This window comes from Meleagris gallopavo, chromosome 21 (assembly GCF_000146605.3).
Source record: "Meleagris gallopavo isolate NT-WF06-2002-E0010 breed Aviagen turkey brand Nicholas breeding stock chromosome 21, Turkey_5.1, whole genome shotgun sequence".
NCBI classification, from domain to species: domain Eukaryota; kingdom Metazoa; phylum Chordata; class Aves; order Galliformes; family Phasianidae; genus Meleagris; species Meleagris gallopavo.
The window spans coordinates 1,305,975-1,333,765 of NC_015031.2; the positions used below are offsets into that span (position 1 = coordinate 1,305,975).

The 27,791-nt window shown below is 48.1% G+C and overlaps 4 protein-coding genes and 1 non-coding gene across 9 annotated transcripts; 3 read left to right on the top strand and 2 right to left on the bottom strand.

Annotated features, from left to right (window-relative positions):
• Nucleotides 1–6: 6 nt before the first annotated feature.
• Nucleotides 7–2,328, top strand: PEX12 (peroxisomal biogenesis factor 12). The gene is made up of 3 exons (XM_010721752.3): nucleotides 7–47; nucleotides 343–887; nucleotides 1,466–2,328. Exons 1-3 carry the CDS (start codon nucleotides 9–11, stop codon nucleotides 1,863–1,865), a joined length of 984 nt encoding a protein of 327 aa, XP_010720054.1. The 5' UTR covers nucleotides 7–8; the 3' UTR covers nucleotides 1,866–2,328.
• Nucleotides 2,329–3,561: 1,233 nt separating this feature from the next.
• Nucleotides 3,562–11,460, top strand: LOC100548822 (schlafen family member 13-like). The gene is made up of 5 exons (XM_010721751.3): nucleotides 3,562–4,825; nucleotides 6,370–7,481; nucleotides 7,921–8,049; nucleotides 8,731–9,454; nucleotides 9,742–11,460. Exons 2-5 carry the CDS (start codon nucleotides 6,377–6,379, stop codon nucleotides 10,538–10,540), a joined length of 2,757 nt encoding a protein of 918 aa, XP_010720053.1. The 5' UTR covers nucleotides 3,562–4,825; nucleotides 6,370–6,376; the 3' UTR covers nucleotides 10,541–11,460.
• LOC116217365 lies at nucleotides 4,374–4,471 on the bottom strand. Its single transcript, XR_004161822.1, has one exon. It is a non-coding gene; the product is annotated as a Z30 small nucleolar RNA (small nucleolar RNA).
• A 300-nt stretch (nucleotides 11,461–11,760) lies between the features above and the next one.
• Nucleotides 11,761–20,828, bottom strand: UNC45B (unc-45 myosin chaperone B). Of its 2 annotated transcripts, XM_010721754.3 has the most exons (21): nucleotides 20,602–20,828; nucleotides 20,440–20,516; nucleotides 20,151–20,312; nucleotides 19,810–19,846; nucleotides 19,139–19,314; nucleotides 18,676–18,765; nucleotides 18,252–18,419; nucleotides 17,965–18,133; nucleotides 17,631–17,801; nucleotides 17,217–17,388; nucleotides 16,499–16,799; nucleotides 16,048–16,142; nucleotides 15,378–15,519; nucleotides 14,877–15,017; nucleotides 14,380–14,507; nucleotides 14,197–14,263; nucleotides 13,982–14,095; nucleotides 13,741–13,856; nucleotides 12,999–13,116; nucleotides 12,744–12,899; nucleotides 11,761–12,421 (listed from the first exon to the last, which is right to left on the bottom strand). In XM_010721754.3, the coding sequence occupies exons 3-21, from the start codon at nucleotides 20,310–20,312 to the stop codon at nucleotides 12,155–12,157; spliced, it is 2,790 nt and encodes a 929-aa protein (XP_010720056.1). In that variant the 5' UTR covers nucleotides 20,440–20,516; nucleotides 20,602–20,828; the 3' UTR covers nucleotides 11,761–12,154. The 2 variants fall into 2 exon arrangements, with proteins under 2 accessions (XP_010720056.1, XP_031412268.1); XM_031556408.1 differs by lacking the exon at nucleotides 20,602–20,828 and having other exon boundaries at nucleotides 20,440–20,597.
• A 1,072-nt stretch (nucleotides 20,829–21,900) lies between these two features.
• On the top strand, nucleotides 21,901–25,941 carry RAD51D (RAD51 paralog D). 4 transcript variants are annotated; one of them, XM_010721755.3, is made up of 11 exons: nucleotides 21,901–22,006; nucleotides 22,271–22,401; nucleotides 22,485–22,546; nucleotides 22,683–22,801; nucleotides 23,445–23,526; nucleotides 23,626–23,760; nucleotides 24,078–24,173; nucleotides 24,300–24,390; nucleotides 24,644–24,714; nucleotides 24,912–25,076; nucleotides 25,525–25,941. In XM_010721755.3, the coding sequence occupies exons 2-11, from the start codon at nucleotides 22,320–22,322 to the stop codon at nucleotides 25,600–25,602; spliced, it is 981 nt and encodes a 326-aa protein (XP_010720057.1). In that variant the 5' UTR covers nucleotides 21,901–22,006; nucleotides 22,271–22,319; the 3' UTR covers nucleotides 25,603–25,941. The 4 variants fall into 4 exon arrangements, with proteins under 4 accessions (XP_010720057.1, XP_010720058.1, XP_019477448.1 ...); XM_010721756.3 differs by having other exon boundaries at nucleotides 21,908–22,006; nucleotides 22,295–22,401; XM_019621903.2 differs by having other exon boundaries at nucleotides 21,929–22,002; nucleotides 22,295–22,401.
• Nucleotides 25,942–27,791: the final 1,850 nt, after the last annotated feature.

A 27,791-nucleotide genomic window follows, 5' to 3' on the forward strand; every position in this document is an offset into this window, starting at 1 on the left:
ACAGGCTGATGGCGGCCGTGAAGCCCGCCCTACTGCACCTGGTCAAGGTAAGGGCCTGAAGGGAGGGAGTTCAGGGCAGGAAACCCCCCGGGCCTCACCTCCGCTGCCTCTCAGCACAGCTGCCCCGGGGCTGGGGGGAGTCTGACCTGCAGGTGTTCCAGAACCATGGAGGTGTGGCACTGAGGGCTGTGGTCAGTGGGCGCGGTGGGCTGGGGTTGGACTTGGGGACCTGAAAGGCCTCTTACAACCTTAACGATTCTGTGATTCTCATAAGCTACCAGAGCAGCTTTGGCATAACTCACAGCACTCCCAGATCCATCCCTGCTGTCTCTTTCACTGCAGGTGCTTGCTGAGTCTAATCCTGGCCGGTACGGCCTCCTCTGGCGCAGGTTTGATGAGATCTATGTCCTTCTGGATTTTCTGCTCCAGCAGCACTACTTGGCCAGGTGCAGTGCCTCCTTTTCTGAGAACTTTTATAGCTTAAAGAGGATACCGACAGGAGATTGCAAACAGCAACCTTTGGCCACTGCTGGCCTGCCAAAGAAGCAGCACTGGAAGTCTCTCCTGTTGCTGATTCTCGTTCCTTACCTAAAAGGAAAGCTAGAGAAGCTCGTGTCCAGCCTTAGGGAAGAGGATGAGTACTCCATCCATCCTCCATCATCCTCCTGGAAGCGTTTTTACCGAGCCTTTCTAGCTGCCTACCCTTTTGTAAACATGGCCTGGGAGGGCTGGTTTCTGATCCAGCAATTGTGCTACATCCTTGGGAAGGCTCAGCATCATTCCCCCTTGCTGCGGCTGGCTGGCGTTCGCCTGGTGAGACTGACTGCAGAGGATATCCAGGCCCTGGAGAAGAAACTTCCTGTAGCAGCCTCGAGTCAAACACACAGGTATGTCAGCAGCTGCATTCCAGAGTGTTACTGACCTTCAAGATTAAGTTTCCTTCTCTCAAAACACGCTCTGGAAGGAATATAAGTAGTGAAAATGTGGAAACACGTAGCAGGGATTAGCTTCACAGGATTTACTGGTAATAAAATTGATTGGTTTTTTTACATTCTAACCTCCATCCTGTTCTGTTACCTACATGTTTCTAAAAAGGAAAGTTGACTGCAACAATTCTGCTAAGAGGATGGAAACTTAGTTACTTTTTTGTGAGCTGCAACTAAGACATAAGCATGCTTAATGTTCTGTAAAAGGATGATCCATGAGCGAAATGATCTATGGTCTCAGCCCCTTCAATCCAAACTCTTCTAATTTAGTTGGCGCATGACCTGAGGCTTTCTTAGCCTACAAAGACCTGAGAAAAACATCCTAGCAGATACTTTGTTACCAACACCAGATGCCCTGATGTCACAGCTTAGTGTTAAGCTGTAAAAAGCAGTGCTTTTCTCCCCAACTCTTTCTCAGTTTGCAGATGGACTAATGCACAGTACTAATTATTTCTCCATATCTTCTCTCCCTGCTGCAGCATTAAAACACGAGTGCAGTCAGCAGTGAGGAAAGCTTTGGGTGGCATCGCCTTCTCGCTGTCCACCGGGCTGTCTGTATGTGTGTTCTTCCTCCAGTTCCTGGACTGGTGGTACTCCTCTGAAAACCAAGAAACTATCAAATCTCTGACAGCGCTCCCTACTCCTCCACCCCCTGTGCATCTGGACCACGGGGTGGGCTCAGCTCTCTTACCCAAACTGAAGACAGTGTGCCCTCTGTGCCACAAAATCCGAGTCAATGCCACAGCCCTGTCCACGTCCGGCTTTGTGTTTTGCTACCGCTGTGTGTACAATTATGTGAAGACTCACCAGCGCTGCCCAATCACAGGCTATGCCACAGAGCTCCAGCACCTTGTCAAACTGTACTCTCCTGAGAGCTGAAAGAGCTGCGCTGTGCGTCAGAGATCTCTGAGGATAGCGGCTGGGTATTCAGTGTGGTGCTGCACTGCTGGGCAGCTGAACGCTGCTCTGTGACTCCCTCAAAAGAAGGGGAGAAAGTAACGAAGGAAAGGGGCCCAAGGTTCGAGCTGCATGTGGAGGTCTGCTCCTACTCACCTCTGAATGATGTCCTTAATTCCCACCAACAGTTCTAAATTAAAACCTCTGACTCTTTATAGAAACAAGAGTTGAAATATAGGCAGGGATAGAAGAGGGAGGATACCTTTTCTCTACAAGGGAGAGAAATGACAAAATGACAAACCAACTTAAAGCAGCAGCTGTGCCAATTGATTAATTGTTAAATAAGTCTCTGATTCTGTTGTTACCTGCTTTTATAAAGCAAAATTCTTTCTTGATCAAGAAACCAAATAAATTTTTGATGATTGGAAAAAGTTTGCTGGCGATTCATCTTTGCAGATGAGGGTTGTGGGTACAAGATTAGTGTTTCGTGTGCTGGGAATCTTTAATGTCTCTGAATTAACTATTACTTTGAAATTTTAGGACATTTTTGGATGCCCCATCCCTGGAGGTGTTCAAGGCCAGGTTGGATGGGGCTTTGGGCAGCCTGGTCTAGTATGAAACGGGGAGGTTGGTGGCCCTGGCTGTGGTGGGGCGTTGGAGACTCATGATCCTTGAGGTCCCTTCCAACCCTGGCCATTCTGTGATTCTGAGACGTGAAGCAAAACTTGCTGCACAAATTACATGGGCAAACTCTGCACCATCCTTCCTGCAAAGAATCACCCACATCTGAGTCTCCCAGGTCTGAACAGCTGTAATTACTCTTTTGAATGTTAAATAGCTCTTTAATGCCTATCTGACTAACATCAAGCCCATTAAGCAGTGACAGGCTAGCAGTTACCTGGTAGATGTTTAACGTTCCTGCAGGTCGCTGAAGAATATCAACTTGAATTTGACTGCTTCTGACTGGCCTGTCCTTAACAGACAAATTAATATCTGTTCAGGTTTGTTGCTCTAAAACAAAGCTGTGAAACTAATGTGAATTACATTTTATCTGCTTTTCCACTGTGTTATAATTGCCATAAGGTCTAAAGACAGACAAATTTATTTGTAAAGGACCATCAGCTTTATTAAACCAACCTTTGAGTTTAAATATGAACTGTGAGGTCTATGGTCACAACCAAAGCATCCTCAGTGCATGATATTATTAATACAATTACATCAACATTAGCAGTGGCACTGGAATTGCACAACACAGCATTGTCGGAATTTGTCTTTGCAAATCTGTTTTAGAACACCCAGCAAAGCTAAGCCACATTCTTAGCAAATCTAGAGAAAGAGAGAAAGAGAGAAAGCACTAACAATTGAGTTGCCTTCCACACTTCCTCATCAGAAACGACATGCCTTCTCCTTAGAAGAGAATCACTGTAACTGTACTCCTAGATACATCCCCCATAGAAGCTTCCTTCTCCACAAGCAGAGAGAAATGAACATAAAGCTGGCACCAAAACCTGGAAGAGAATAAAAAACTGCATTACAGTGGCCCCGTATCTTTTTTTGTACTTGTTTGATTAGCTCAAGCTCTTCTCCTCCCCGAAAGGGCTGCACTTCATCCCTCTGCAGTCCCATGGATTCAGATCAGTACAGCCCATCACTAATTCCTAACTACTGAATCAGGTGTCAGTGAAAAGTTGCTGTGTTTTCGAAAATAGAAATTAAAACCCCCTCAGCACCTACCAGGCATTCTGGGTGTCACTGTTTCTGGTTACCTCAATAGGTACCTAAGAATCCAGGTAATCTTTTAGAGGGTCTCATGACATCAGAGAAGTCATTTGAAACCTCGTCAGTAATTTTCTTTCTGAAAATCCACATGTAATAAAAACCATCTCCAATGAAGAGCTTAGAGGAATACTACATTAGGCATATTCTTTCTCTAATAGCTGCATTTCAACATCCTCAGCCCTACCAGAAGAGAAGCAGCTGAATGACTTCTTCACCAGCTCCTCTCCATCTCACACCCAACAGACAGCATGAGAGCAGAGCACCAGAGCCACTCCTGACAACAGAGCTCACGACTAGAAATGCTGTTCACTGCATCAGTGCTAGTAATCACTAGATGATAATAGGGCTGATGAGATTTTTTCTGGTAAAGAACTGCTAATAAGTTCTTTACCGGAAAAAATGTCAAACTCCATTTTACAGAGTCTACATTGCATTTACAAGTGCAGAGGATACAGAGGCTGTAGCACCTGGAGATCTGAAAGCCATGTCACACATAGGAGAAAAGCCAAGAAACCTCTCTCACTGCAAGGCTCTGTACTAAATCTGATATTGCAGCAAGATACGCAAATCTAAACAGCTATTTGTACAACCCAGTTTTCAAATCAATATTTTTTCTACTGCTAAAAAAAAACCTATGTTTTTTTCCTCACTATTTTTTTTGGATTTCAAGTAGCAGCAAAGTTGTTTGCTCTAGAAGAGCTTAGCCTAAATAAGCTCAGAGAGAAGATTACGTGATCATGCCCTGGTCAGAGCAAAGACAAAAAGTCTCAGCAATACCAGTTCAGAGAATACTTCACTCATCATTGCTTTGGGCAAATCTGTTTCCGTTCAACAAGAAATTTGCTCCCAGGCCAGAAATTAGGACAGATAAGTTCTAGTTCCAGATGCTTGTTTGCTTCTAGAAAAGAAGAAAGGAAGTAAAACAAATGAAAACAAAACACCACCGTGTCAGCCCAAGGGTTGACGTAGTGACTGAACACCTAACAAAGGGTTGTCGCTGGCCCAGGGAGCACAAATTGCACCTGTGCTCCCCACGTGACCAGAAGGGGTGGACCCAGAGAAGTGTATATAAGGGCCAGCTAGAGAAAGGAGAACATCTTTTGGACTTAGACTGCTGTTTGAGAAGGAGTGCTGCATAGCCAGAGAGCCCCTTCACTAGCTGGGTGAGTTGACTTTTCCTTCTGTATATAACTGTCAGTCTACCTGCTCGTTATTTATACTCAACTCCCTGACATGGCAGTGCTGTAGAGGTGGTACTTTGTGCCATCAGTGTGCTGGCTTTCACTCCTTCATAGAGCTTGTGTGTTCAGCTGCATGTGTGACAAAGCCAAATGAGAAATGGAGAAGGAAAAGCTCTCAATTTCTTCTTCCTAAACACTGCTGCTCAACGAACATGTGTCTCCTGCTGCACACAAAGACCCCTTTTACTGCTGCTCCATTGGCTTCAAACTTAATTAAAACTCCACCTCACACACAGGAGTGCAACAGGTAGAAGGAGGTGGCTTATGTTACTCATCTACAGGTGCAGCATGTTCTATCCCCTTAGCAGTGCCTACTATTACAGATAAGGGGCTAAAGCATGCTTTGCAGGTGAGATACAGTAACCATGAGCTGAGGTGCCAGAAAGGCCCAGCACCAGGCTGAACAGCGGATGAAAACCCTGTCAAAGAACCCCGCAGCAGCCATCCAAGGGCCCCCAGGCCTATCTTAATTCCCCCCCAAGCCACCCATCTGAACTGCAGTTCCCATCTCCACGCACTCATCCCTGCCAGCCAGGCCCTGATCCCTTCCCCTGAGTCCCCCCAGTCGCCTCCCAAGCCCCGCACCCCCTCTGCAGCCCTTCCTTCCCCCGCTCCCCTCAGCGCTCCACTCACCCAGACCCCACGCGCACAGCAGGAACTCACAGCGTCGTCCCGCCCCCCCGCCGGTTCACATCCAATGGCAACACGCGGTTCTACTTACTGACTCAGGAGCTCGCCAATAGGAAGGCGAGGCGCCGACGCGAGCGTTTCCCGCCTTGCGCGGTTGAGGGGCGGGCCCGCCTTGTGAGGCCATTGCGTAGCAGCTTTTTCTTTCGAAAAGGGAGCTATGAGCTTTTGTATTCCTCTGAATAACAAGAGGGAAATAAGTACTGCAAATGATGCAAGAAATAAAAACTAACCTATCAGTGCTTTGAAAGGAAAAGTATGTCCATGACTTGGTACAATAGTTAAACTAACAGTTGCTCGCTTGTGATTTCTTCCAGTATCTAAAGGGGCTGTGAGAAAGGAGATGGTCTCTTAGAGTCTATGTGATGGGACAAGGAGAAATGGCTTCCATATAACAGGGAGGAGGCTGAGACTGGATATAAGAGAGGAGAGAGATGGCGGCCTGTGGATTTCAGGCAAGCTCTCTGTTTTGGAAGTGGCAGGAGCTCCGTGCTGCGCTGCAGTGGGTGCTGCTGCTCTGGGTTGTTGCAGGCTGCTGTACTCTGAGTAGGGGAAGTAGCATGGGAAAAGCACAAAAACTCCCAGAAACCAAAGGTTGGGACCCATTTGGGAGAACAAATTATTACAATTTGTTTCACCTCTCATCTCTGTATTTGCTGTTTGGAGAGTAGCTGCTGTTAAGCTAATGTGGTTTTTTTTTTTTTTTTTTTGAGAGCATTTGGAAGTGTGATGTTTTGACATAAATGGTAAGCAGTTTTTTCTTTAAACAATTGTTCCAGGCACAAAATGGCTCATGAGGACCATCAGCTGCAGCGGCTGGTCTGGGTTGATGCAGCAACACAGTATCCTGAAATAGTTTTGTGTGTTGGAAAAATAACTTTTGGTGAGAAAGCAAGAAAAAAGATGCCAAAAAATTCAAAACAAGATCAAAAACACATCCTTGCCTCTGCAGTGTGTGCCTTGCTAAACTCTGGAGGAGGTGTGGTAAAAGCAGAGATAGAAAATGAAAACTACGACTTTCAGAGAGATGAGATCGGACTGGATTTACAAGATATTTTTCGTTCTCTTCTTTTATTTCCGGATTTGACAAAATACCTGGACTTTGAACAGCAGGATAACTACCTTTTGATTTTTATTAAGACATGGAACAGCGAAAAGATATCCTCAACCTCTAGTTCTGCAAAGCCACGTATCTGTAGCCTCAGTAGTGGGTTGTATACAAGAAGTGGTGCTTCTCTTTCCCACATGACCCCTACTGAAGCTTTGTTTTTCCTTGAAGAAAAGCAAAATAAAGCTAGGGCAGAACATAGCACAAGAGCACCTGCTAAAAAAAAGACGACAATGGCTGCTGAAGAAGATATGCATATTATAAATAACACTGCTGCTGAATTGTTTAATAGGGATCAGCTGCAGTGTGGAGAGACATTGAATTTCACAGAGTCAGGGAACATAGAATTTAAGCACTTTTCCACTGAAAAATTTTTCACTCGTGTTAAAGAGATATTACCTCACTACATCTCTGGATTTGCAAATGCATGTGGCGGGTATTTGTGGATTGGTGTGGATGATAACAGGGTGGTACAGGGGTTCAAAAGTGATGATGAGGGCCTTGAAAATCTAAGAAACCTAATTGATTCTGTTTATCAGGAAAAATTAACCATCTTCCATTTCTGCAAAAGTGGATATGAACACCAGATAACGCATGAATACAAAATCTTCAAAGTGTATAATGAGGCTGTAGAGCACTATGGCTATGTCTGTGCTGTGAAGGTTGAACCATTTACTTGTGTAGTGTTTTCAGAAGATCCGCAGTCATGGCTGTTCGACGGAGGCACTATCAGGAGACTGAAAGCAAATGAATGGGCTTCGTGGATGATCTCTGCTGATCCAGGTCCATAAAACTCAGAATAATCCACTCCTGATTTTGGTATTTCCTTTGGTTTTCTTTAGGTTGGATTTGGTCCAAACTGTCTTGGTCCTCCTGCCTCTTAGGGTCTCTCTCCAGTGTTGCTACCAGCCTGGCAGGCAGAAAGCTGTAGACAGAGATTGTTCATTGGCCAGTTCTTGGGCAATGAAAGGAGTATCACTAATAGAACTAGAGATCACAACAGAAGTTAAAGAGACAAGAAGACCAAGAATAACTCCATGATCTATAACTGGAGTCTATTCACTGCTAATCAGCTGTTGTCCTCTCCTCCTGTTTATTTATCACATTTGTTATTTTAAGTAAGAATAAAAGGTTTAAAACCAGCGTGAGGATGGTTTGTACACCTTGCACTAAGGGGCAGCAACAGCTCATGCTATATTGTGTTTTCATTTCTCTTTTCCAGATCTATCAGAATTTTCTGAGACCTTTAAGCTAGAGCTTAGTGTGACAGAGGGGCCACCCTGTGCCAAGTCAGTTTACTCACACCAGGGCCTTGACAACCTGGATGATCTTTGTGAGCAACTGTTTCCAAGTAGGTATACGCATTGCTTTCACTGACTGATAGGTCTACAAAATGAATCCCAAGGATATGATCAAGGAGTTTGAAGAAAGTATTTAAACAGGTGAGGGAGGTGGAAATGGTTTGCAGATCTGATGGCAACACTGCATCCACAGGTTGGTGCCCCTTCCCCAAGGACTGATATCGACATGTATACATGATGGAGCTCAGCTAGCTGAACATCTCTGGGGACAGAGAGCACAGCTGTGCCAGTTTTTCACAGTCTATTGAGAAGTGGGGAAGATAGTAGGGTAGGTTCACTTGGAATCAGCCCAAAATATGTAAAATGACAGAGCCTGGGAAAAGAGCAGAATTTCTGTGGCACTACAAGATCAGCCAGGTGTCCAGGGACTTTTCTATTGAGCTGTTTGTTAATCTGTCTGCTAGGCTGGTTTACCTAAGCATGGCAGGAATAAGCTGACCCTGTGCTGGCATCTTTAGTATTTTAGTAGGAAATGTAAATAATGCATCATCAGATAACTCAGTATTTAAAAAAAAAAAAAATATCTAGAAATGCATGAAAAGGGCTTTCAGGCAGCTAGGATCTGTATTTATGGTCTTCCACCAGTATTAATCCTCTCAGCATCATTTTAGAGGGCTGGATTTTTATACTTTATATTAACACCAACTACTTCTTGTGTTCTGCATTGATAGTGAAATCCCACAGCCTAATATATACTCCAGAAAAACTCATTAAAGATCTCTTCCAAGAGCACCAAGGCCTGAAGAGTTTAATGGATGAACAGCTGAAGGATGTTTTTGAAGGAGTTGTGATATTTTCTAGAAGCTGGGCTGTTGAGGTTGGCTTGTCAGAAAACCAAGGCATAATCTGTGATGTTCTCCTAGCAGCCAAGGGTAGGCCACCTATCCTCTATACAGTATGTAAACATCCCTCTGAGGCTTTATTTCACTACTCAAGACGCACAGCCTGGATGCTGAAGAAGAAATTAGTCAATACCGGAGGTTATACTCACAAACTGTGTGTAATACCAAAGCTACTGACTTTGCCTCGCAGCTTTAGCTATGGAGAAGAATGGGATGTGAATGTTCAAAAACTGTATCCTCAAAACTACGGCTTAATCAACAGCATCAACTTGAAAAACCTCTTGCATTCTCTCATCATAGTTTTACTGAATTTCAGATCTTTCTTGAGTGACTCTGTTGGCTTTGAGGTTTTGAACCTCTTGACCATTGAACAATACCAGCTGCTGTCAGAAAATCTCCACAAAACTAAGAGGCTGTATGTTTATGGTCTACCGGGAACAGGAAAAACTGTTGTGGCCCTCAAAGTCATAGAGAAAATAAGGAATATGTTTAAATGCAAACAACAGGAGGTTCTTTACATATGTGAGAACAAACCTCTGAAAGACTTTGTGAGGTAAGTCTTTACTCCTGTTATTTTTTCAACATGTTATTTGACCAACGGTTTTTAAAATAGCTGAGCACCGATTAGATTTTGTGTGCTAGGTGTTCATCACCATTGCAGCTTTCAAAATATGTACTTGGAATGTATTTTTAGTAAGGCTCATTTTTTAATCTTGACATCCCTAATATCTACTAATAAATGTAATTAAAATACCATTGGCATTATTTTGTTCTCATCAAGTATAACTAGTAGTTTACCATGCACAGAGACTGTTTTAAATCCACTTGCATTTCTTGTAGAAAGAAGAACATCTGCCAAGCTGTGACAAGAGTAGCCTTTTTGAAGAACAGCTATAGTTACGTGAAGCACATAATAATTGATGAAGCACAGAATTTCCGAGATGAGAATGGTGATTGGTATCAAAAGGCATTGGCTTTGACTTCATCACCAGAGCTCTCTGAGCCTGGCTTTCTGTGGATTTTCTTGGACTACTTGCAGACAACTCACTGCTTCTCCACTGGTCTTCCAGAACCAAGACAGCATGATCCTGTGGAGATGCTAACCAAGGTGGTTCGTAATGCTAACAGTATTTATTGCTATCTAAAGAATACAATGGAAGAGATTGTAGAGAATCCTACTGTAGGTATTCCACAAGCACGTTTACGGAGGTTGTTACATACAGCCACATGTGCTCATGGTGTCAAAGGCTACTTTAAAATAGTAGATATGAAAGTCAGAAATGAAATAGCAGAGTATGTGGCAAAGCATTGTCATAATTATCTTAAAAGTGGTTACTCTGAGAAAGATATAGCTATTCTGTGCTACAACAGTGACGAAGTACAGGCATACAGTGGAATACTGAGTAAAGCATTGAGTAAGTTAAATATATTACCAAGACAAATGGATGAAGGGCTAGAGGAGTACACTATTCTAGACAGCTTCCGTCGTTTCTCTGGCTTAGAAAGAATGATTGTGTTTGCTATTATTCCTTATCCCCTTCCCACACAACATGAAGTTTTAAATAATATATTAGTATCTGTAGCATCCAGAGCTAATTTAAATATGCACTTGTTACGTGAGCACTGGGATATGGTATAAGAGTGAGCTGTTTCCAATAGTACTGCTCAGAAAAAAAACTACTGGACAGCTCAGGCATCCAGAATTGAAAGCCCTTTTTAATTAAAAAAAAAAGAAAAAAAACAAACTCAGATACCCAGGGAAGTAGAAAATGAAGCCTTCTGTCCATTCTGTCCTTCTGTTTTAACTAATACACACAGAAAAAGCATTAACAAGATAACTTCCCACTCAACTTCAGCAAGTCACTATGGGTTAGAACCACCTAGTTGTTGTACCAGCTTTGCAATTCTGACCTTAGGTATCGCTAGTACTTCTGTCTTGGTTTTAGACATGCCAGTTAGGCAAAACTCTTAATTGCAAAGTCCCTTCAGAGAACAGATCCAAAATTCCTAAAACTGGATATCTAAAATTGAAGGCTGGTTGAAAACAAGCCGTGGACTTTCATATTGTTTTCCACTACAGAATGGCCTGCGGCTCAGCTGGTCCCTTTATGATTACAAGACACCAATGATTATGTTAGATATAGTTAAAATAAGACACAGTACCCATCTGGAATTAGCCTTGAAGTAAACTTGCCTCAGACTGTCAAATCTATTAGCACAAACATTCTTGCTTCTCTTACTTCTGGAAGCTGGAGGCACCTTCCTTTTTTCCGTAGTCATTAACTAGGGAAGACTATCTGCACGATTCCCTTCTTGTCTTCCACATGTCAGTCGCTTAATCATGCCATGCTTATCACAGGAATGTCACTAACATGTACTATGATCAGAAATATTTTAATGTACTTTCAGATCACTGCAGAGTATCGTATTTACTGTGCACTTAGATTTCTGTTCTCCTGCTGCAGACTAAAGCAGGGATGTCTTATTTGTGATATGCATAGCACGCATAGAGAATCTATGCTTGATTGCGGATGTTTGTACAATAAAATTGTAACGTGATTGCCAACTGGTGGCTTCTTGTTCTTCCTTCATCAGATGTTTTCAGTATTCCCTGTTGGGCCCTCTGTGGGCTCCTGGTGTAAACCTCAGCTTATCTCATTAGTGCTGCCTCTTCATCTAGCTGATTTTCACATCCTTGCACGTTCATTTGAGTGTTGTTAGATATTTTGAAACTGGTGTGAATTAGCTTGTGCAACAAACTGATTACTCTAGGTTGCTCTGTATATTGTAACTTTGCAACTGAGTATTGCCCTCGACCATTCATTTGCTTGATTAAAGCAAAGCAGCAGAGATTCTACATGGAGCAAAGTAATGAATTTATTAAGAGTTCATCCACCACTCTGACACACTGGCACACCGCTTAAAGCCATTTAAAAATACAAAGAAAAGCACACAATTTATTTTCTGACCACTGGATGGGAGGCAATTAAACCTGGTGCTATCGTGGTACCAGGAGCTGTGAATGGTTGTAAAACTGAATGGGGGCAGTAAACGGATTTACACCATCTTGGGCTCAGATGGATGCCTTCTAAATTTGATGCAAATGCCCCCTTTTCCAAACACCAATCCCTCAAAACTCTCCCCAAGCTCCATTCCTTGTTTTGGTGATGGGGTTTTCTTCATGGCTCTGTTTTTCACATTTCTCAGTGAGTTTTTTTCCCCCACCCAGCCCTTTTCAGTACTTTCCATTTCCTCACGCTCGAGAGAGAGGTTTGATCAGCCCGTAATCCATGCACTTTGTGAGACAGTCACGTGCTGCATTAATTACATGCTGCTTCTTGGGGTCATCTTCTTGCTTGCCAACAAACGTCAGGATCTCCAGGAGCTCTGACTCCACCAATTTCTTTGCCAGCTCTTTGCTGGCACTGATTAAATTGAAAGCGATGACCAGTCCACGGTGCTGCACTTCCATGTTATCATGCAAGCAGAGCCTCTGCAGGATTTCAAGCCACTGGGTGGTCTTCAAGGAAGGGAAATGTTGTTAGTACTGGTCTGAAGAATACCTCAACCAAGTTTTAAGGGCGTAATATTGCATTACTAACCTAACCTTGCCTGACAGCTTATATGCTGGGCTTCGCTTGAAGAATAGCTATAGATTAATGGTTTCATCTCTAAGATGAAGCCTTGGAAGCTGGCTTAAGAAAAGTTGCTTTACTTTCTGTGGGATGAACAAGGAGCCTGCACTCTAAGTTCCTCACTGGACAACTGATGGACTACATCTTCCTTAAGAGAAGCATTCAAGGTTATGCCTACGCTGTTGGTAATTAGGCTTATGGTCTTACCACTTCAGTCATCTTTGAGCAGAGTTTCTTTTGTGCTGCTGTAAGCATGGCTAGGGCTCCTGCTGCTGCTTTCTGGACCTTCTCATCATCCTCACCACACAGTAACACCACCAGCTTCAGCCGGTCATTTCCATCAGCCACAAACCGCTCCTGAACCTGAAAAAAAGTCACAGAATCCAGAGACAGCGCAGTGTGAATGCACCATCAAGGTGGCTCAGCAGCTGCTGCATGCAGCCAGACCTGAGGTGCAGTTACCTCCTTGCTGACCACCAGGTTGCACATGCATTCCGTGGCTGCCTGTCGGAGTTGGTCATGGTTCTCAAACATATAGTTTTCAATGTCTGGCAGTGCCCTTTCTTTGACTATTTTCATCCTGTGTTGAAGAGGAATCGAAACACATCATGAGATGTGATAATCGTAGAATGGCTGGAGTTCAAAGGGACCCCCAGAGGCCATCTGGTCCTACTGCCTGCAGTGCACAGGGACACCCACAGCTCCATCAGTGCTCGCAGCCCTCCAGCCTGACCCTGGGGGTCTGCAGGGACTGGCATCATCTCTACTCTCAGCAGTCTATGTGGTGCCTCACCGCCCTCATTGTAAAAACTTCTTCATTACATCCAACCTAAATCTGCCCTACGTTAGTTTGAAACCATTTTCTCTTGACCTAATAATCAACCTAAAACATTAACTGCAGACAGGTGAGAGACATGGGGGGCTTGAAATAAATCTGCCCACAGCACAAGGACTCATGATACATGGTTTATTCCTTACCTAATGCAAATTGAATTCATGCTATTTTTCCTCTTTCCAGAGGAAAAACACTTTTTACTGGATATTTTATGAATCTTTTTGTTCAGAGACCTTTATAGCTCTGCCAAAGGCAGCTCAAATTAACCACTCTTCCCAAATCTATGAGAAAAGCATTGAAGTAAAATTCAGATTCACTCCCGATAAAGCAGCTGGGCAAGGAAGAAGCCCAAAAAGCAGCGGCACTCACCTAAGCTTATCACTTCTTCCTGAAAAATTAGTGAGTCCCAGGAGAGCCTCATAGTTCTGGAGGCCATCTCTCTCAGTGTTCAGCAAGCTGACGAGGGGCCTCACCACCTCGTACACCTGAGAACAAGAGGTATCACTACTTTTCCAGCTCTCAGATATTGGTGATTTTCATTTGAAAAAAAAAAAAAAAAAAGCAGCAAAACAAGTGGTTTTTCACCTCTCTTTTTTATTTTAAAACTTACCCTCTCTCCTGGGAACGCTATGTCTGGATTGGAGATAGCAGCAATTTTTGCCAGAGCATGAGAAGCTTTTATCTTGCCAACATCTGTGCCTTCCACAGCCAGAGGTATCAGGGCCTAACACACAGGAAAGCATTAAATGCCACCTCCCCTCACTGCAGGATCCCAACAGACATTTAATGCATGTCAGGCCGGGCTGCAGGTAGAAGAGGAATCACCTTTCCACCACCTTGAGCAACAATGGTCCCACGGTCCTTGGGGTCATCACATAACGCAAGGAACACCCTGCAAAAACACAGCATCACTCACTGGAACAGCAATAACCCACATCCCTCACGGGACAGGACAAAGGCTTTGCAATTAACTCTATCCCAGGTAAAGCCCAGCAGCCCAGCAGGCACCTGGCAATGAGCTCCTTGCTCTGGTCTGTCAGTATGGCACTGTCAGCTTTCACCATGCAGGCCAGGGCTGAGACAACGCCAGCTTTTAGCAGCCGCTTCACTCGCTTCACGACAAAATCCTTCTTGTCCTGCAGAGGGGAGGACATGGCAAAGGAATCAGCCCCTAGCAGCTGCCATCCTGCTGGAGAGCAAAGCAGTTTCAGCCTGATAGGCTGGGAACCAGGAGACCTGGTGGCTGTGACAATGAATACACCAAAGAAAATCATCACAGAATGGACTGGGAAGCGATCTTCAGTATCACATAGTTCCAAGCCCCCATGGGCTCGTTGCCCCCTACCAGCTCATCTGTCCAGGGCTGCATCCAGTCTGGCCCTAGGCATCTCCTGGGATGGGGCATACACAGCCTGTTCATTGCATCATCCCCCTCTGAGTATGGAACTTTCACCTAACATCTAAAATCTTCAGACCTGAGCACCTCCTGGCCACACACAGCCTACCTTGGGATGCTCCTCAGGCACATGCTGCTTGGAGAATTTGGCCAGTTGCACCAGCTCTGGGACCAGCTCCTTTGTATCGTAGCTGTTGGTGCAGTTCACCAGCGCAGAAGCCACAGAATACAGGATAGTCTTGTCACTTGTCTGCACAGAGAAATAAAAGTCCGAGTTGAAGTGCTCACTGGCTTATTCCCAGGTGAAGGAAAAAATGAAGTTTATGGTCAAACAGGACACAGTCCCAACAGATGGTGTCAGAACCTTCATGCCTTTGGTTTTCATGTGGTAACACCTATTACAGTTGCTGGCAGTAAAGGTTAAGAGCAAACTTCTGCTCTTATCTGTTGATAACAAGTTTTGGATATCTCAGCAGCACATACAAAACTGAACTTCTTCTAAACTAGAGGTGAGAGTTTGGGGTCAGAACTGCTCCTGCTTAGGGATAGTGTTACTCTGGAGAGTCTGATGCTACAAGAGGGATGAGAGAACACGGTAAGGGGGTGGAACCTTGGCTAACTCAAACATAGCTTGCAGGGCTTGCTCATCTTCCACAAAGTCATCTTTCACGTCTGCATCAAGGGTCAGATATGCCAGTCCTTCCACAGCCCACTTCCTGGTGCGGGCATCAATGCTGGTGTTGCACAACCACCTGGAAGAGAGAAATCTACATTTATCTCAGGAGCCAGGACTGATTTCTTTGGAAAGAGAGGAAGGAAGAACAAATGTGCTGAGAACATTTCAGGCTTGAGCCTGCACTTGGGTTCTACTACAACTCCCTATGGGTCCCTCAGGACAAAAACTTTTCTTTCAGTAGGACAAGAGGGAACGGCCTCAAATTGCTCCAGGGGAGGTTTTCAGGTTGGATATTAGGAAAAACTTCTTCAAAAGAGTGGTAATGCAGTGGCGCAGGGCTGCCTGGGAAGGTGGAGGAGTCACCATCCATGGAGGTATTCAAGAACTGTGGAGATGTGGCACTGAGGGACGTGGTCAGTGGGCATGGTGGGATGGGTTAAGTTTGAACTTAGGGATCTTAGAGGTCTTCTCCAACCCTAATGATTCTTTGATTCTATGATTCTCCCTGCAGGCATTTCCACAGCAGGTGATGTGTGGCCAGGGAGGAGCACGTTATGTTTTGCAGAGTCAGGAATAACAGAACTAAAGCCAAGGTACAACTCACTTCCGGCACTGCCTGGCAAGCTTCTCTGTGGAGCCCTCAGCAAATTGCCGCAGCCCATAGTCTGTCCCTCCTGCTGAGCCCAGCTTACAGAGACCCTGAGGAGGAATTTAATAATTCATTAATTCTCTAGTGTTTCTGCCCAAAGTCAGCCTAATCCAGTATTTGAAGTCAAGTCTAAGAGGAAACATCCAAAAGCCCAGTAGACTTTTCAGCTTGTAGCACAGGAAATTCAGATGTTGTGCCCTTATTGGATGTATTTAGTGGAAAATTAAGCAGTTTTGCCCTCAAGGTTATCAGTAATACCTGTGTTTTTTCTGGTCTGCATCTTCCTTTGTAAGGAAAGCACCAGAAGCCATCCTGAGCTGTGATGAGCAACCCCACACGTCCCCAGCACTTCCTCCCTTTCCCAAACCCAGGGTTAAGGAGGTGACAAAGGGGCTGGCATCCTTACCACTAGGGCTCGGATTTTGATCTTCTCATTCTTCGTCTTCTTGTAGATCTCCTTCAGGAGTGTTATTCCATTAGAGATGATGAAAGTGGCCCGGCTCAGCTTGGTGGAAGCGTGAATGAGGGCTTCCACAGCCACCAGCTGGTCGATCTCCCTCTCGGACCCACACAGGGCAACCATCATCTCCATCACCCCCTTCATGCCAAGCAGCTTGTTGCCCAAGTCAAAGGGCCCTTGCAGAACTCCAGACACCATCTGGATGGCGTGGAGTGTCTTGTCCATGTTCTGTGGGTCAATTTTGCTCCTGCACGGGACAGATAGAGTGAGCATACAGTTGTTGCTCAGTGTTCTCATTCCCTTGAGTAGCTCCTTGTGGAGTAGGAATTAGTGAGCAGTTTTGTTTTAAGAGGATAGGGGTTGATTTTTGAGTGGTGTGGAGCCAGGAGGTGGACTTAGTGATCCCTGTGGGTCACTTCCAACTTGGGATATTCTATGATTTCTCTGCTGGGCTGAGCACCATTAGCAAAATATATAGGTATTTGGGACACTGCCAAGCACAAATCCATGCAAAGATTGTAATCCACCTGGTAGGAATACATGAGGTTCCATGCTCAAAAATCCTGCAGGATCTCAGGCAAATCCTTAACTCCACAGGCCTCAGTTTGGCATCTAAGAAAGCCCGAAGGCTTTCTTTAGCCCTGCAACGAGCCCACCCACTCACTTGATGTACTCCTCACAGATCACACGGTAGTTGTCACGCTCGGGGTCGCAGCGCAGATCATCGTAGAGCTTGTTGAGGAGGATGGAGGCAGTCAGCTGGGTGTTCTCTGTCAGCGGAAGACAGCCAGGCATCTCAGGAATCTGACCCACCACTTTCAGTATCTTTTTTAAGCCTGGAAACAATGAAGTGATACGGCTGCTAGAGGAGAGAGGGCCTGTCCAAAACTCAGGATGCTGTTTGCTGGGTTTTTGCAATGAAACAGCCAGCTGAGTTGCCATTCACTTATTATAGCCTGATCACATCATCTTCAGACAAAGAAATTACCAAGAGATTTACTGAAAAGAATGTTCTGTTCATGGGTTTGTGGCATTGAGCACTTCCCAAGTTAGAGCAGGGATGAAAGGAAAAACTCACCATTGTCAATGACAAAAGTGGTCCTGCTGTTGTCATGGTCCTTCGGGTCCTTTCTTGGTATGTTCTTGTTGAGGAGGTTGAGAGCTCGGTCTCGTCCCTGCCCAGATACGTTCTTACTGACCAACATATCCAGCAAACGCATCGTGATCATCTTCAAGTCTTTTTTAGTATCTATACAGAAGCAAGGCATCAGCAGCCAGTTAGGAGAAGCTTTCTTTGAAAGCTGGTGAACTCAGAGAAAACCAGTCAAAGCCATCACATGGCTGCAACATTGCTATTGAAGCTAGAGGAGCAGCTCCCTTGCTTCTCCAACAAGACCAAGGACTGCCATTACCTAGCACGAGAGCCTCCTCCTTGCCGTGGTGCTCCTCCTTGCCCTGCCCCAGCAAGCAGTCAGTGATGGTCTGCAGGAGGTTGCAGACAGCCAGGGAGATCTCCTCATTGTCCACCGACATCCACGAGCAGATGTTGTCAATGCCCAGGTAATGGAGGATGGCAGTGGCCTGACCCCGAAAGGAGAGAGCAGAGCTGTTAGCAGAGGGCATGAGCGCATTGTGAACAGCTGTGATTTTTCACTCTCCAGGTACAAGGCAACAGCAGTGAATTTCCCAAACTGCTCACCCGAGCCTTATGTCCTGTACACATGCCCGAAAGTGTCCTCACGGCTGCTAGGACCAGCTCAGCATTTTTGGTTTCTATCAGCTGCAGCAGCAAGCTGACCCCATTGTTCTGGAAAATCCTCTCGGCGCCTGCTTCCTCCCGGCCCAGGACTATGAGGTTGTTGGCAGCCTGGGTGGGAGAGAGAGGAGAGGTCAGCAGCACAGCTTCCAGAACACCTCTGGGATATGTTTGGGATCGCCAGCTCTGATCCCAAGCATCTTCTCCAGGTGCACCTGGAGGTCAGGTTAGATCCTCCCTATAAAAAAAATGAGTCAGCACCTGGAGGGAAATACAGGGAAGGTGGCAGAGATGGACAGGTTGGATCCCAGTTTGGGTACTTTGGGGCCCACCTTCCCTGAGCATAGGAGTGATGCCAGATTCTCACCCTCTCTCGCTTCTCTTTCTCACTGTTCTCATCCAGCAGGATTTCAAACATCTTCTGCACCCGCATGTCCGTGGAGAACTGAATGCGCAGCTGTGCCAACACAGAATGTGCGCAGCATCAGAAAACCAAGAAGCAATTTTCCTTTAGCACTTCAAGACAACCACAGTCCCCAAATGGCAGACAGCAAGCTGGATAACAACATGGGCATCACTTCTCAGAAAGCAGGTATGATTGCCCAGCTCACCCCAATAGAATCATGACTCATTATGGTTGGAAAAGACCACCAAGATCATCTAGTCAAACCCCAACCCATTCCCACTATGTCTACAAAGCCATTGAATCATGGAATCATTAAGGTTGGAAAAGACCTCTAATCACAAAACCCAACCTCAACCCATCCCCACCATGTCCCTCAGTGCCACATCTCCAGGTCCACAGCCCGGTACTGCTCCCCAGGATTTACCTTCTCCTGGATGTCAGCCCCTAGGCGCCTCAGGGTCTCCTGGAAGTTCTTGTTGCGGGGCTCCATGGTAGCACATTTCTGAGCATCTTTGAATGCTTGGTCCAATTTTCCCAATTTTTCTAGAGCTTGGCTGCGCCGGTACAAAGCTTTGATGTCCGAAGAATTGATGTCAATAGCTGGGAAAGGGATCCAAAGTCAGGGCATCAAAATCTGCTTCTTGAAAATCCCCCATGTAAATTGTCATCTGCTTCAGGTTGTATATTAGGAACAAATTTTTCTCATAAAGAGCAGTGATGCATTGGCACAGACTGCTCAGGGAGTGGTGGAGTCACCATCCCTGAGGTGTTCCAGAAAAGGGTCAATGTCACACTGAGGGGCATAGTGTAGAACCATCACAGCCAAGGGTGGATGGTTGGACTGGGTGATCTTAGAGGTCTTTTCAGCTTCGATCCTATAATATACAGTGGCTACATTTCCTGGACACATGGGTATTGTTATCTCAGAGTGAACTGGTACCAAACCAGCACTGATGCACCAAACTGCTGCATCTCCTTTCGTACCTTCTCCAGCACTTGTGTGTTAGGGGATACCAAACCATGAGAACACGGTGCCCCAAAAGCAGATATGAGAGTGGGCTGGAGCAGATGAACACAAACACAGCCTCTCCTTACCTCTAGATGCATCCGAGGCTGCCTTGGCATATTCCTCCTGCAAAACCAGAGGAGCAGAGCAATTCAGCAGTGAGACAGTGGAGCGTGACCCCATTGCTGGTGCAACTCAAGCTCTGTTCCCACTAACAGGGCACCCTGGTGAAAGCAATAGGAGCCTACAGAAGGCAAGAAGGGAGCTTTGGGTACCATCTCATTGGTGATGGAAGGAAACGAGGACGTCTGGTATGGGTCAGACAACAACAGCCTGCAGGCAGCAATGGAAAAGCCTGCAGCTCTTTGGGGTTGCTGAGCCAAACCAGCATGCTCAGCTCTATGGGGATGGGACCCAAAGGTTTCCTCACCTTTTTCAGGAAGCACGCTGCTCGGTTGCGGTACAGCACGGCCTGCAGTGCCCTGTCCTTGTTGAGCTTCATGGCCTTTGTGTAGCTCTCAGCAGCTCTCTCATAGTCGCTGGCTTGAAAATATTTGTTGCCCTCCTCCTTCAGCTGGATGGGATCCTCCATCTGGGAGCAGAGGAAAAAAAAAACCCACACATTTTAGGCTGCTTGGGAGTTTTAACGAAAAACATGAAATTTGTGCCCCTTCTGGTTTGGGCTGCCAGTTGAATACCCCTGAACAAAAACACCTTACCACTCTGAAGTGCTCAGAAAACCAAACTGCTCCTTGAGGCTGTGGCTCCTCAGCAGTAGACCTCCACAGCTGTAGGTCTGTAGTGACCAATGAATAGAAATAAAACAACAAAAAAGAGCTCAGAAAGTCTGGAGAGTCCAGACGGCTCGGGAAAGAGCTCACCTCCCACTCCAAGTTTGGGCAAGAGCTGGCAGTTCCTGCTGCATGTCACTGTCACCTGTCACCACTGCCTGTCCCCTGTGCTATATAGGGCTGGGGGCCACCGCCAGCCAGCGTGTGGGGGGACACTGTGTGTAAGGGCAAACAGCCCTGGGCACCAAGAGGGGATGCTGCGCTCCCACCCACTGGGTGGATCCCTGTCATCCATGACCTGCAGAGCTGCACGGGGAATGGAGTGGGAATGGGAGGGCTTTGTGCCATAAACAAATCAGTTCACATGGCTGACCCCCGTCCTAGTGCTCAGAGCCTTGTCCCTTTCTATTTATGGAGGCATGAGACAGCTGCACAGGGACAAGTGGTTCTGTCTGGCAGCTGCCAGCACCTTCCAGAACAGCCGTAGAGAGAAAGCACCAGAACCCCCTTCCATACACTGCTTTCAGTAGGGGCAGCTTCCCCCTGACAGCGCTCAGGAACCAGCTTCCTTGGCCAAGTAAGCCATGTTTTGTACCAAAACGGTGCCTTCATCCCTTATTCCATGCAGCTCAGTGGGTGCTGGGGGCCCTCTGGAGGATGAGAAAGCAAAAGGAAATTTTTCCTGAGGAAATTCAAGTGTCAGGCAGAGGTGGAGAGAATCAGCTTTTGGGTTTCCCCACGTGTCCCTTTTGGGGACAGCAAAGAGCCCCCCAGTGCACCCTCATTTTCCACCACACAAACCCACCTGCACACCCCAGTAGCTCCGCCCAAAAGCCAGCCCCAGGCAGTCATCATCTCTGGTGTTTCTAGCCACTTGCTCACATCAGGTCATGGGAAGAGCCAGCCAGCTCTGTGGGACCATCACCCCTAGGGAGCATCAAGGCATCCAGCAGCCCTGGGGCAATGCAGGGCTCAGAGGAGCTGTGCTCAGAGGGGCACAGGATGCCTAAGGCTTCGGCTTTGCTCTGGGACACGATTTAGTGGTGGGTTGTTAGAGTCAGGGTAGTGTGGTTAGGTTGTGGTTGGACTTGATGACCTTGAAGGTCTTTTTCAACCTGAGCTATGCTATAATTCTGTGATTACTGAAGAACATCTACTGTACTGTACTGTACTGTACCCTATCCTACTCTACACTTTTGATTCCAATATTTATAGACTCTGGAGCATTGCTGACACCTGCACTGATGGTCATTTAGATCAAGCTGGTGAGTGGCATCCACTACAGAGACCAGCTCCCAGCTGCGATTCCCTTCCTATTGCTGTCCAGAAGCAGGATGACGATTTTTGGAAGCATCCTTCGGGGTGAGCAGGCCGCTAGGGGGGGTGCGGAGCCCGGCAGCCCTTCCGCAGCCCGCAGGAAGCAGGAAGGGGGATGGAATGGGATGGGATGAGGTTCGGTACCGGTGCATTTTAGGAACCCCTCGACCACCCGTAGGTGCGGGCTCTGCGTGGCTCTGCGTGGCTCTGAGCGTTCCCGAACACGCGTGGGGCTGCTGGGGAGGGCTCGCCCCGTGGGCACGGTGATGACTGCGTGTGTGGTTTGGGGACGGGTCTAAAGGGACCCACTTGGGGTCACGCAGCATCACTGCGGTGTGGGCGGCCCCATGGGGATGCTGCGGGATGCGTGTCCCCATGGCACACCGTGGTACCCCCGTGTACACTATGGTAGCCCTTGGGTGCCCATCCCATCTCCCCACAGGTCTCTCTTCTTCCATCCCTGCAGCGCTCCGTCCCACGGTGCCGGGGCCATGGTGGTCCTGCGGGCCGGGCTGTGTCCTGGTCTCACCGAAGAGATGATCCAACTCCTCAGGGCAAACAACATCAGGACCGGTAACTTGGTGGGGGATGTTGGTTCCTGCCCCTTTGGGGTATCAGCACACGTTCCACCCTTGTTGTTTCTGTGTCGTTTGCAGTGGTGGACTTTGTGTCATCGGATCTGGAGGATGTTGCCCAGAACTGTTCCGTGTCTTACAAGGTACCAGGTTGTCCCTGAATCTTCCCTAAGCCGGGCACTCACAGCTCCCTGCTTGGGTGGGCTTTTCTGGAGGACGTTTTGCAGGGCACGTTGGTGGCTGTGGGCTTTCGTAGTCCCTTTACAAACTGTCCAACAGGTGCTGGTGGCTGTGCGCCGTGTGCTGCTGGCCCAGTTCTCAGCCTTCCCTACCAATGGAGCAGACCTCTATGAGGAGCTCAAGAGCTCCACTGCCATCCTGCCGACCGGCAGCCCCAGGTGGGTGCCCAGTGAACTGTGATGTGGTGATGCCCCCAGTGTGCTCAGTGTTGTCCCATTTGTCTCCAGCAGTTGTCACCAACCCCAGCCTGGCTGTGCCCATTGAGAGCAGAAGTGACTTTTCATGTCCTGTGGCTGTGAAGTCAGCTGGTCTCTGTCCCTTGAGGGATGACACTGCTGTTGTTGTCCTTGCAAGAGCCTGCAGGTCTCTTGGAATTGGCTGTATGTCTCAGTTCTAGACTAGAGAATGTGCTGCCCTCAGCCTTCCCCTTGAGAAGAGAGTTATGGATCTGGGACAGTTTGGAGTGATGATTTCCCAAGGCTGGGCAAGGAGATGACTTACTCTTTGTTGCCCAGGCTTATTACTCTTTCTCCAGTCTCCCTGTTGGCTTGTTACAGTGGGGATGCAGAAAAACCCCAGATATTCAAACCTGGCTCCCAGGCTCTTTCCCATCTCAGCATAGTCCTCTTGCACTGCAGAGCTGCTGCAGCCCACGGTGTATGGAGAGTCAGGGCTGGAGGGTGGGAGCAGAGCTCATGGCTTCTGCCTTTGGGAAGTGGCTGATAGGTACAGGTATGTGGGAGCACTGTCCCCGTTTTGTGGGATGCATATTGAACATCCTACCTTGTGCTCACCCCATAGCTTGGACCAGCTGCTGGACGCAGGGCTGTACACCGGGGAGGTGACGGAGCTGGCAGGAGCACCAGGCAGTGGGAAGACACAGGTGAGTGGGGCAGGGGGTGACCGAGCCTGGGGTTGGGGACACCGCAGGCTCTCACTGTGCCACGGGTGGGCAGCTGATGACCGGTCCAAACTGCTCCAGGTGTGCCTCAGCATCGCGGCCAATGTGTCCCTCGGCCTCAGGCAGCACGTCGTCTTCCTCGACTCCACGGGGGGGTTCACTGCCTCCCGCCTCTACCAGATGCTCCAGGCCCGGGTGGAGGACAGGGAGGAGCAGGTGAGTTCTGTGTTTTTCTGGCTTGTGTGGGCATCAGCCCACCGTTGTCTTCATGGACTCTGCTGGGCCCATTCCTACTGAGGCAGGGTGCTATTCTTAGGGGAGAATGGGAAAGCCTGATTCAGTCCCTTACCCATTGCTCCTTGAGCTTGCTCTGCTGTGCTGCTGCCATCATTGCAATGAGGACAAGAGTGTTCATAGCGTGGGGGTAAATACAGGAAAAATGAAGGCCCCTGGCTCTGTGGCATGGGCAGGGGGGACATGGGCATGCTGTGCATGCACTGCAGGTTGCAGTGTGACACTGCTGTGTGTGGCAGATGGAGGCCCTGCAGCGCGTGCAGGTGGTCCGCGTGTTTGACATCTACGAGATGCTGCGTGCCCTGCATGAGGTGCGGGACTGCCTCTCCCAACAGGTAAGGCCTCCAAGTTCCTCTCCTTAACAAGTGTCAACCTCATCCCAGGGATATCCAAGCCTCAGTGCAGCTTTAACACCTCTAAAAAATGTTGCTCAGTATTGCACGGTTGATTTTGTTCTGCAGGTGGAGAGCTCGGCGGGGCTGCTCAAGGCAGTGCTCATTGATTCGGTATCAGCCGTGCTGTCCCCGCTGCTGGGTGGCCGGCAGTCAGAGGGTGAGCCCTGAGCTGCTCTGTGGGGGGGGGAGGCTGATGGCAACGTGCTGGAAATGGTGTGAAGATGCTTGTGAGCACCGTATATAAGGCTCACACAAGTCCAGCGTCACCAATGGGCTGCTGGGGATGGGTCAATGGTTGGACTTGATCTTCTAAGAGGTCTTCCAACCTGAGTGATTCTATGATTCTGCCTCTGGGCTGCTCGCTTGTTTGGGTTGAGCCCTCCACCCCTCAACACCTGCTTCGCCTCCAGGCTTGGCCATCATGATGCAACTGGCCCGGGAGCTGAAGACATTGGCCAAGGAATTCAGCGTGGCGGTGTTGGTGAGTGCTGCTGTCTGTGAGCCTTCCTGCCGTGGTTTAGGAGCCCCTGGTGCAGCTGCTTTGGCTGATTGGTTGGAGGGGATGGCATGGTGACACCGAGGGGAAGGAAGAGCTTCATCAAGTGACAACATAGCCATCATCTCCCGGTGACCTCAGGTGTTTCACTGAGTTTCACAGCCTGTGTTTGTGCGTGGCAGGTGACCAACCAGGTGACAAGGGACAACAGCACCAGCGCTCTCAAGTCAGCACTTGGCCGCTCCTGGAGCTTCGTGCCCAGCACCCGTGTGCTGCTGCAGGGCAGAGCAGCTCCGTGGGAGGAGGGCACTGCACACACTGCCTGCTTGGCCAAGTCACCGCGCCAGGTGGGCTCTGGCTATGGAAAAGGGAGGTGTGGGTGTGGAGCAGTGGGATGCAGAGTCAGCCTCCCCAGAGGGACACACTGCAATGGGAGAGTGGCAGATGTGTGCTACTGAGAAAGGCACCTGATGCCAGCAGCCTGAGCTCTCGAGTTTATTCTGTTAAATGAGAGGCACTGCTTGCAACCTGGGTCAGTGTGTCCCCATGCCCATCTCAATGCCAGGGTGCTCAAACACCTGCAGAGATGTGATCCTGTGCTGAGTAATGGCAATAACAATACCTGGGTCTTCTCAGAGCAAAGTGTGCTAAACTGCATTCATTCAGCAGACCCAGATAAAATGAGGGCATTGGCAGAAAAAAGTCCTCAAGGGGATGGAGCTGGGGGCTGTGTCTTGGGGCAGGTGCAGCTCATGCAGGCTTAGCAGAGTTGAGCTCTTCTGTTTCCTGCTGCAGCCAACGGGGATGCAGGTGCAGCTGGATATTGGCAACGATTATATGCAAGAACAGAGGCCAGTGACACCCACACCATGACCCTGATGGGGATGGAAAAGCAAATGTCAAGGTCTGGAAGAGCTGTAAAAAAAACTATGCAGACGCTGAGCACAGACTGCCTCTGAGTCCCACAACACAGAACAGCTCCTGTTTTTCTGCCTTGTGAGAAAACATGCGTGGGGTTCTTGGAGAGCTCTCTTGGCACATGTGTGGTTGGCATGGGGCAGGCAGGTCCCCTCCTCTGCCACTAGTGGGACTCTCCCATCCTTGGCATTGGCTTGGGATCACATCCTTGCAGTGATGTTCCCTCCTCGTAACTGCTGCTTTGGGCAGCCCATGGTGCTCTTGGTTGAGAAATAAAGGTGTTACACACTGTTACTGTCCAAGGCTGCGATTCAATGCATGGCAACTTCTGCTCAGCTTCAGATTTCTCAGTAGTCCTTGTCATAGGTGGGGTGAGTTAGTGAGCAGGGATGCTATGGGCACTGGATGTGACCCCATCACTTTGACAGCCCATGCAGCCCTGCTGTGCTGCATGAAGATTAAAATGCATTTTAAAGTTACATTTCTGTGCTTCTCTGGGATTTCCCTGCCTGGGGCTGGTTATGTTGGGGCAGTTTTCCTGTCTGCAGGAACTCACAGAATGATCCTTATGGGCAGGAGGGCTGTACAGAGCCATGGTTTTGTCTGGAGCAGAGGGGTTTTCCATCTGCCTCCTTCCTCTAAATCATGGGAGGTTGCAGTCATCAGCCCCACGTAATACTGGGTTTGGGAAATGATCCTTCTGCACTTTGTCACTGCGGGCTGTCATGGGACGGTGACTCAAAAGGAGGGGAAGGGAACAGAGAAAGGTGACGAATCTCCAAAGCTCCTGGCACAGCTGTGAGACTTTCATCTGCTTGCAGTCTGCTTTGTGCCCTGCTGGGGTAAGGTTTGCAGGGTGTGGGGTTTGGTGCTGCGGTCCCGAATTCCTGGTGATGATGCTGTGGGTTCTGTGTACCATTTGGCATGGGCACAACGATGGCTTCAGGTGACAGCAGTCTGTTACCTGCGCTGGAAAATCTCAGCTTCTCACTCAAGCTGCTTTGCCCTAAATTTGCATAGTAAAAGTAGGTCAAAAAGAGTTTCTGACCTAAAAGTCCTAATTCAGCCTTTCTCCCTGCGCTCGGCCAGGCAGTCAGTCCTGGGGTCAGTGCTTGGCTGTGCCACTGCAGGGGGAGATGTCCCTGCTCTGAGCCCCATTACCTGCAGTAGCTGCAGGGCTGTAGGGTGGAGTGTTTGCCCTAGATGTGTGTATTGCACATACGTTTGGATACATTTATGTGTGTATATATGTGTTATCTGTATATGTGTGTATATATCTATTCGGGTATGTGCATGTCTGCACACATACAGGGGCACAAATGCATGTACATTTTGTATACCCTGATCCTGTGGTTAGCATCCATGCCTGTTCAGTAGAAGAAAGACAGAGAGCTGTTGGAGAGGGTCCAGAGGAGAGACACAGAGATGATCAGGGGGCTGGAGCACCTCCCCTGTGAAGACAGGCTGAGGGAGCTGGGCTCGTTCAGCCTGGAGAAGAGAGGGCTGAGGGGTGACCTCATGGCAGCCTTTCAGTACCTAAAGGGAACCTATAAACAGGCGGAGAATCAACTCTTGGAAATGCTAGATAACAGCAGGACAAGGGGAAATGGTTTTAAGTTGAGGGAGGGAAGATTTAGGTTGGATGTCGGGGATGCTCTTTACTATGAGAGTGGTGAGGAGCTGGAACAGGCTGCCCAGAGAGGTTGTGCATGCCCCATCCCTGGAGGGGTTCAGGGCCAAGTTGAGTGGGGCCCTGGACAACCTGGTCTAGAATTAAATGTGGAGGTTGGTGGCCCTGCAGGTGATGGGGGATTGGAGCTTCATGATCCTGGAGGTCCCTTCCAACCCTGGCCATTCTGTGATTCTGTGATAGGGGGTTGGAATTGGGTAGTCTTTAGGTTCCTTCCAAGCCATTCTGCGAGCCTGTGAGTAAGTATATGTTATCACGGCACTGTGGACCTGGCTCCAAGGCAGCAAACAGTCACACCGCACTGTCCCCGCTGCTGTCCCCGCCCCAACTCCGAGTTGCCCGGCCGGGGTCTCGAGCCCTCGGTCTTTCCGTCACCAATCCCTTTTCGGCCGCTTGAGGGCGCCAGGGAGACCTCCGCTCCGCAGGGGGGTGGGCCGTGCGGGGGCGCGCAGAT

Excerpts from the sequence above, each read along its gene's own strand:
- RAD51D (XM_010721755.3), top strand. The coding sequence starts at position 22,320 with ATGGTGGTCCTGCGGGCCGGGCTGTGTCCTGGTCTCACCGAAGAGATG. Across the intron at positions 22,547-22,682 it reads ACTGTTCCGTGTCTTACAAG|GTGCTGGTGGCTGTGCGCCG; the intron begins GTACCAGGTTGT and ends ACTGTCCAACAG. Across the intron at positions 24,715-24,911 it reads AATTCAGCGTGGCGGTGTTG|GTGACCAACCAGGTGACAAG; the intron begins GTGAGTGCTGCT and ends TGTGCGTGGCAG.
- PEX12 (XM_010721752.3), top strand. The coding sequence starts at position 9 with ATGGCGGCCGTGAAGCCCGCCCTACTGCACCTGGTCAAG. Across the intron at positions 48-342 it reads CCCTACTGCACCTGGTCAAG|GTGCTTGCTGAGTCTAATCC; the intron begins GTAAGGGCCTGA and ends CTTTCACTGCAG. Across the intron at positions 888-1,465 it reads GCCTCGAGTCAAACACACAG|CATTAAAACACGAGTGCAGT; the intron begins GTATGTCAGCAG and ends TCCCTGCTGCAG.
- LOC100548822 (XM_010721751.3), top strand. The coding sequence starts at position 6,377 with ATGGCTCATGAGGACCATCAGCTGCAGCGGCTGGTCTGGGTTGATGCA. Across the intron at positions 7,482-7,920 it reads GATGATCTCTGCTGATCCAG|ATCTATCAGAATTTTCTGAG; the intron begins GTCCATAAAACT and ends TCTCTTTTCCAG. Across the intron at positions 9,455-9,741 it reads CCTCTGAAAGACTTTGTGAG|AAAGAAGAACATCTGCCAAG; the intron begins GTAAGTCTTTAC and ends CATTTCTTGTAG.
- UNC45B (XM_010721754.3), bottom strand. The coding sequence starts at position 20,312 with ATGGAGGATCCCATCCAGCTGAAGGAGGAGGGCAACAAATATTTTCAA. Across the intron at positions 16,800-17,216 it reads ATCTGTGAGGAGTACATCAA|GAGCAAAATTGACCCACAGA; the intron begins GTGAGTGGGTGG and ends TGTCCCGTGCAG. Across the intron at positions 14,096-14,196 it reads TTGCTCAAGGTGGTGGAAAG|GCCCTGATACCTCTGGCTGT; the intron begins GTGATTCCTCTT and ends CCTGTGTGTTAG.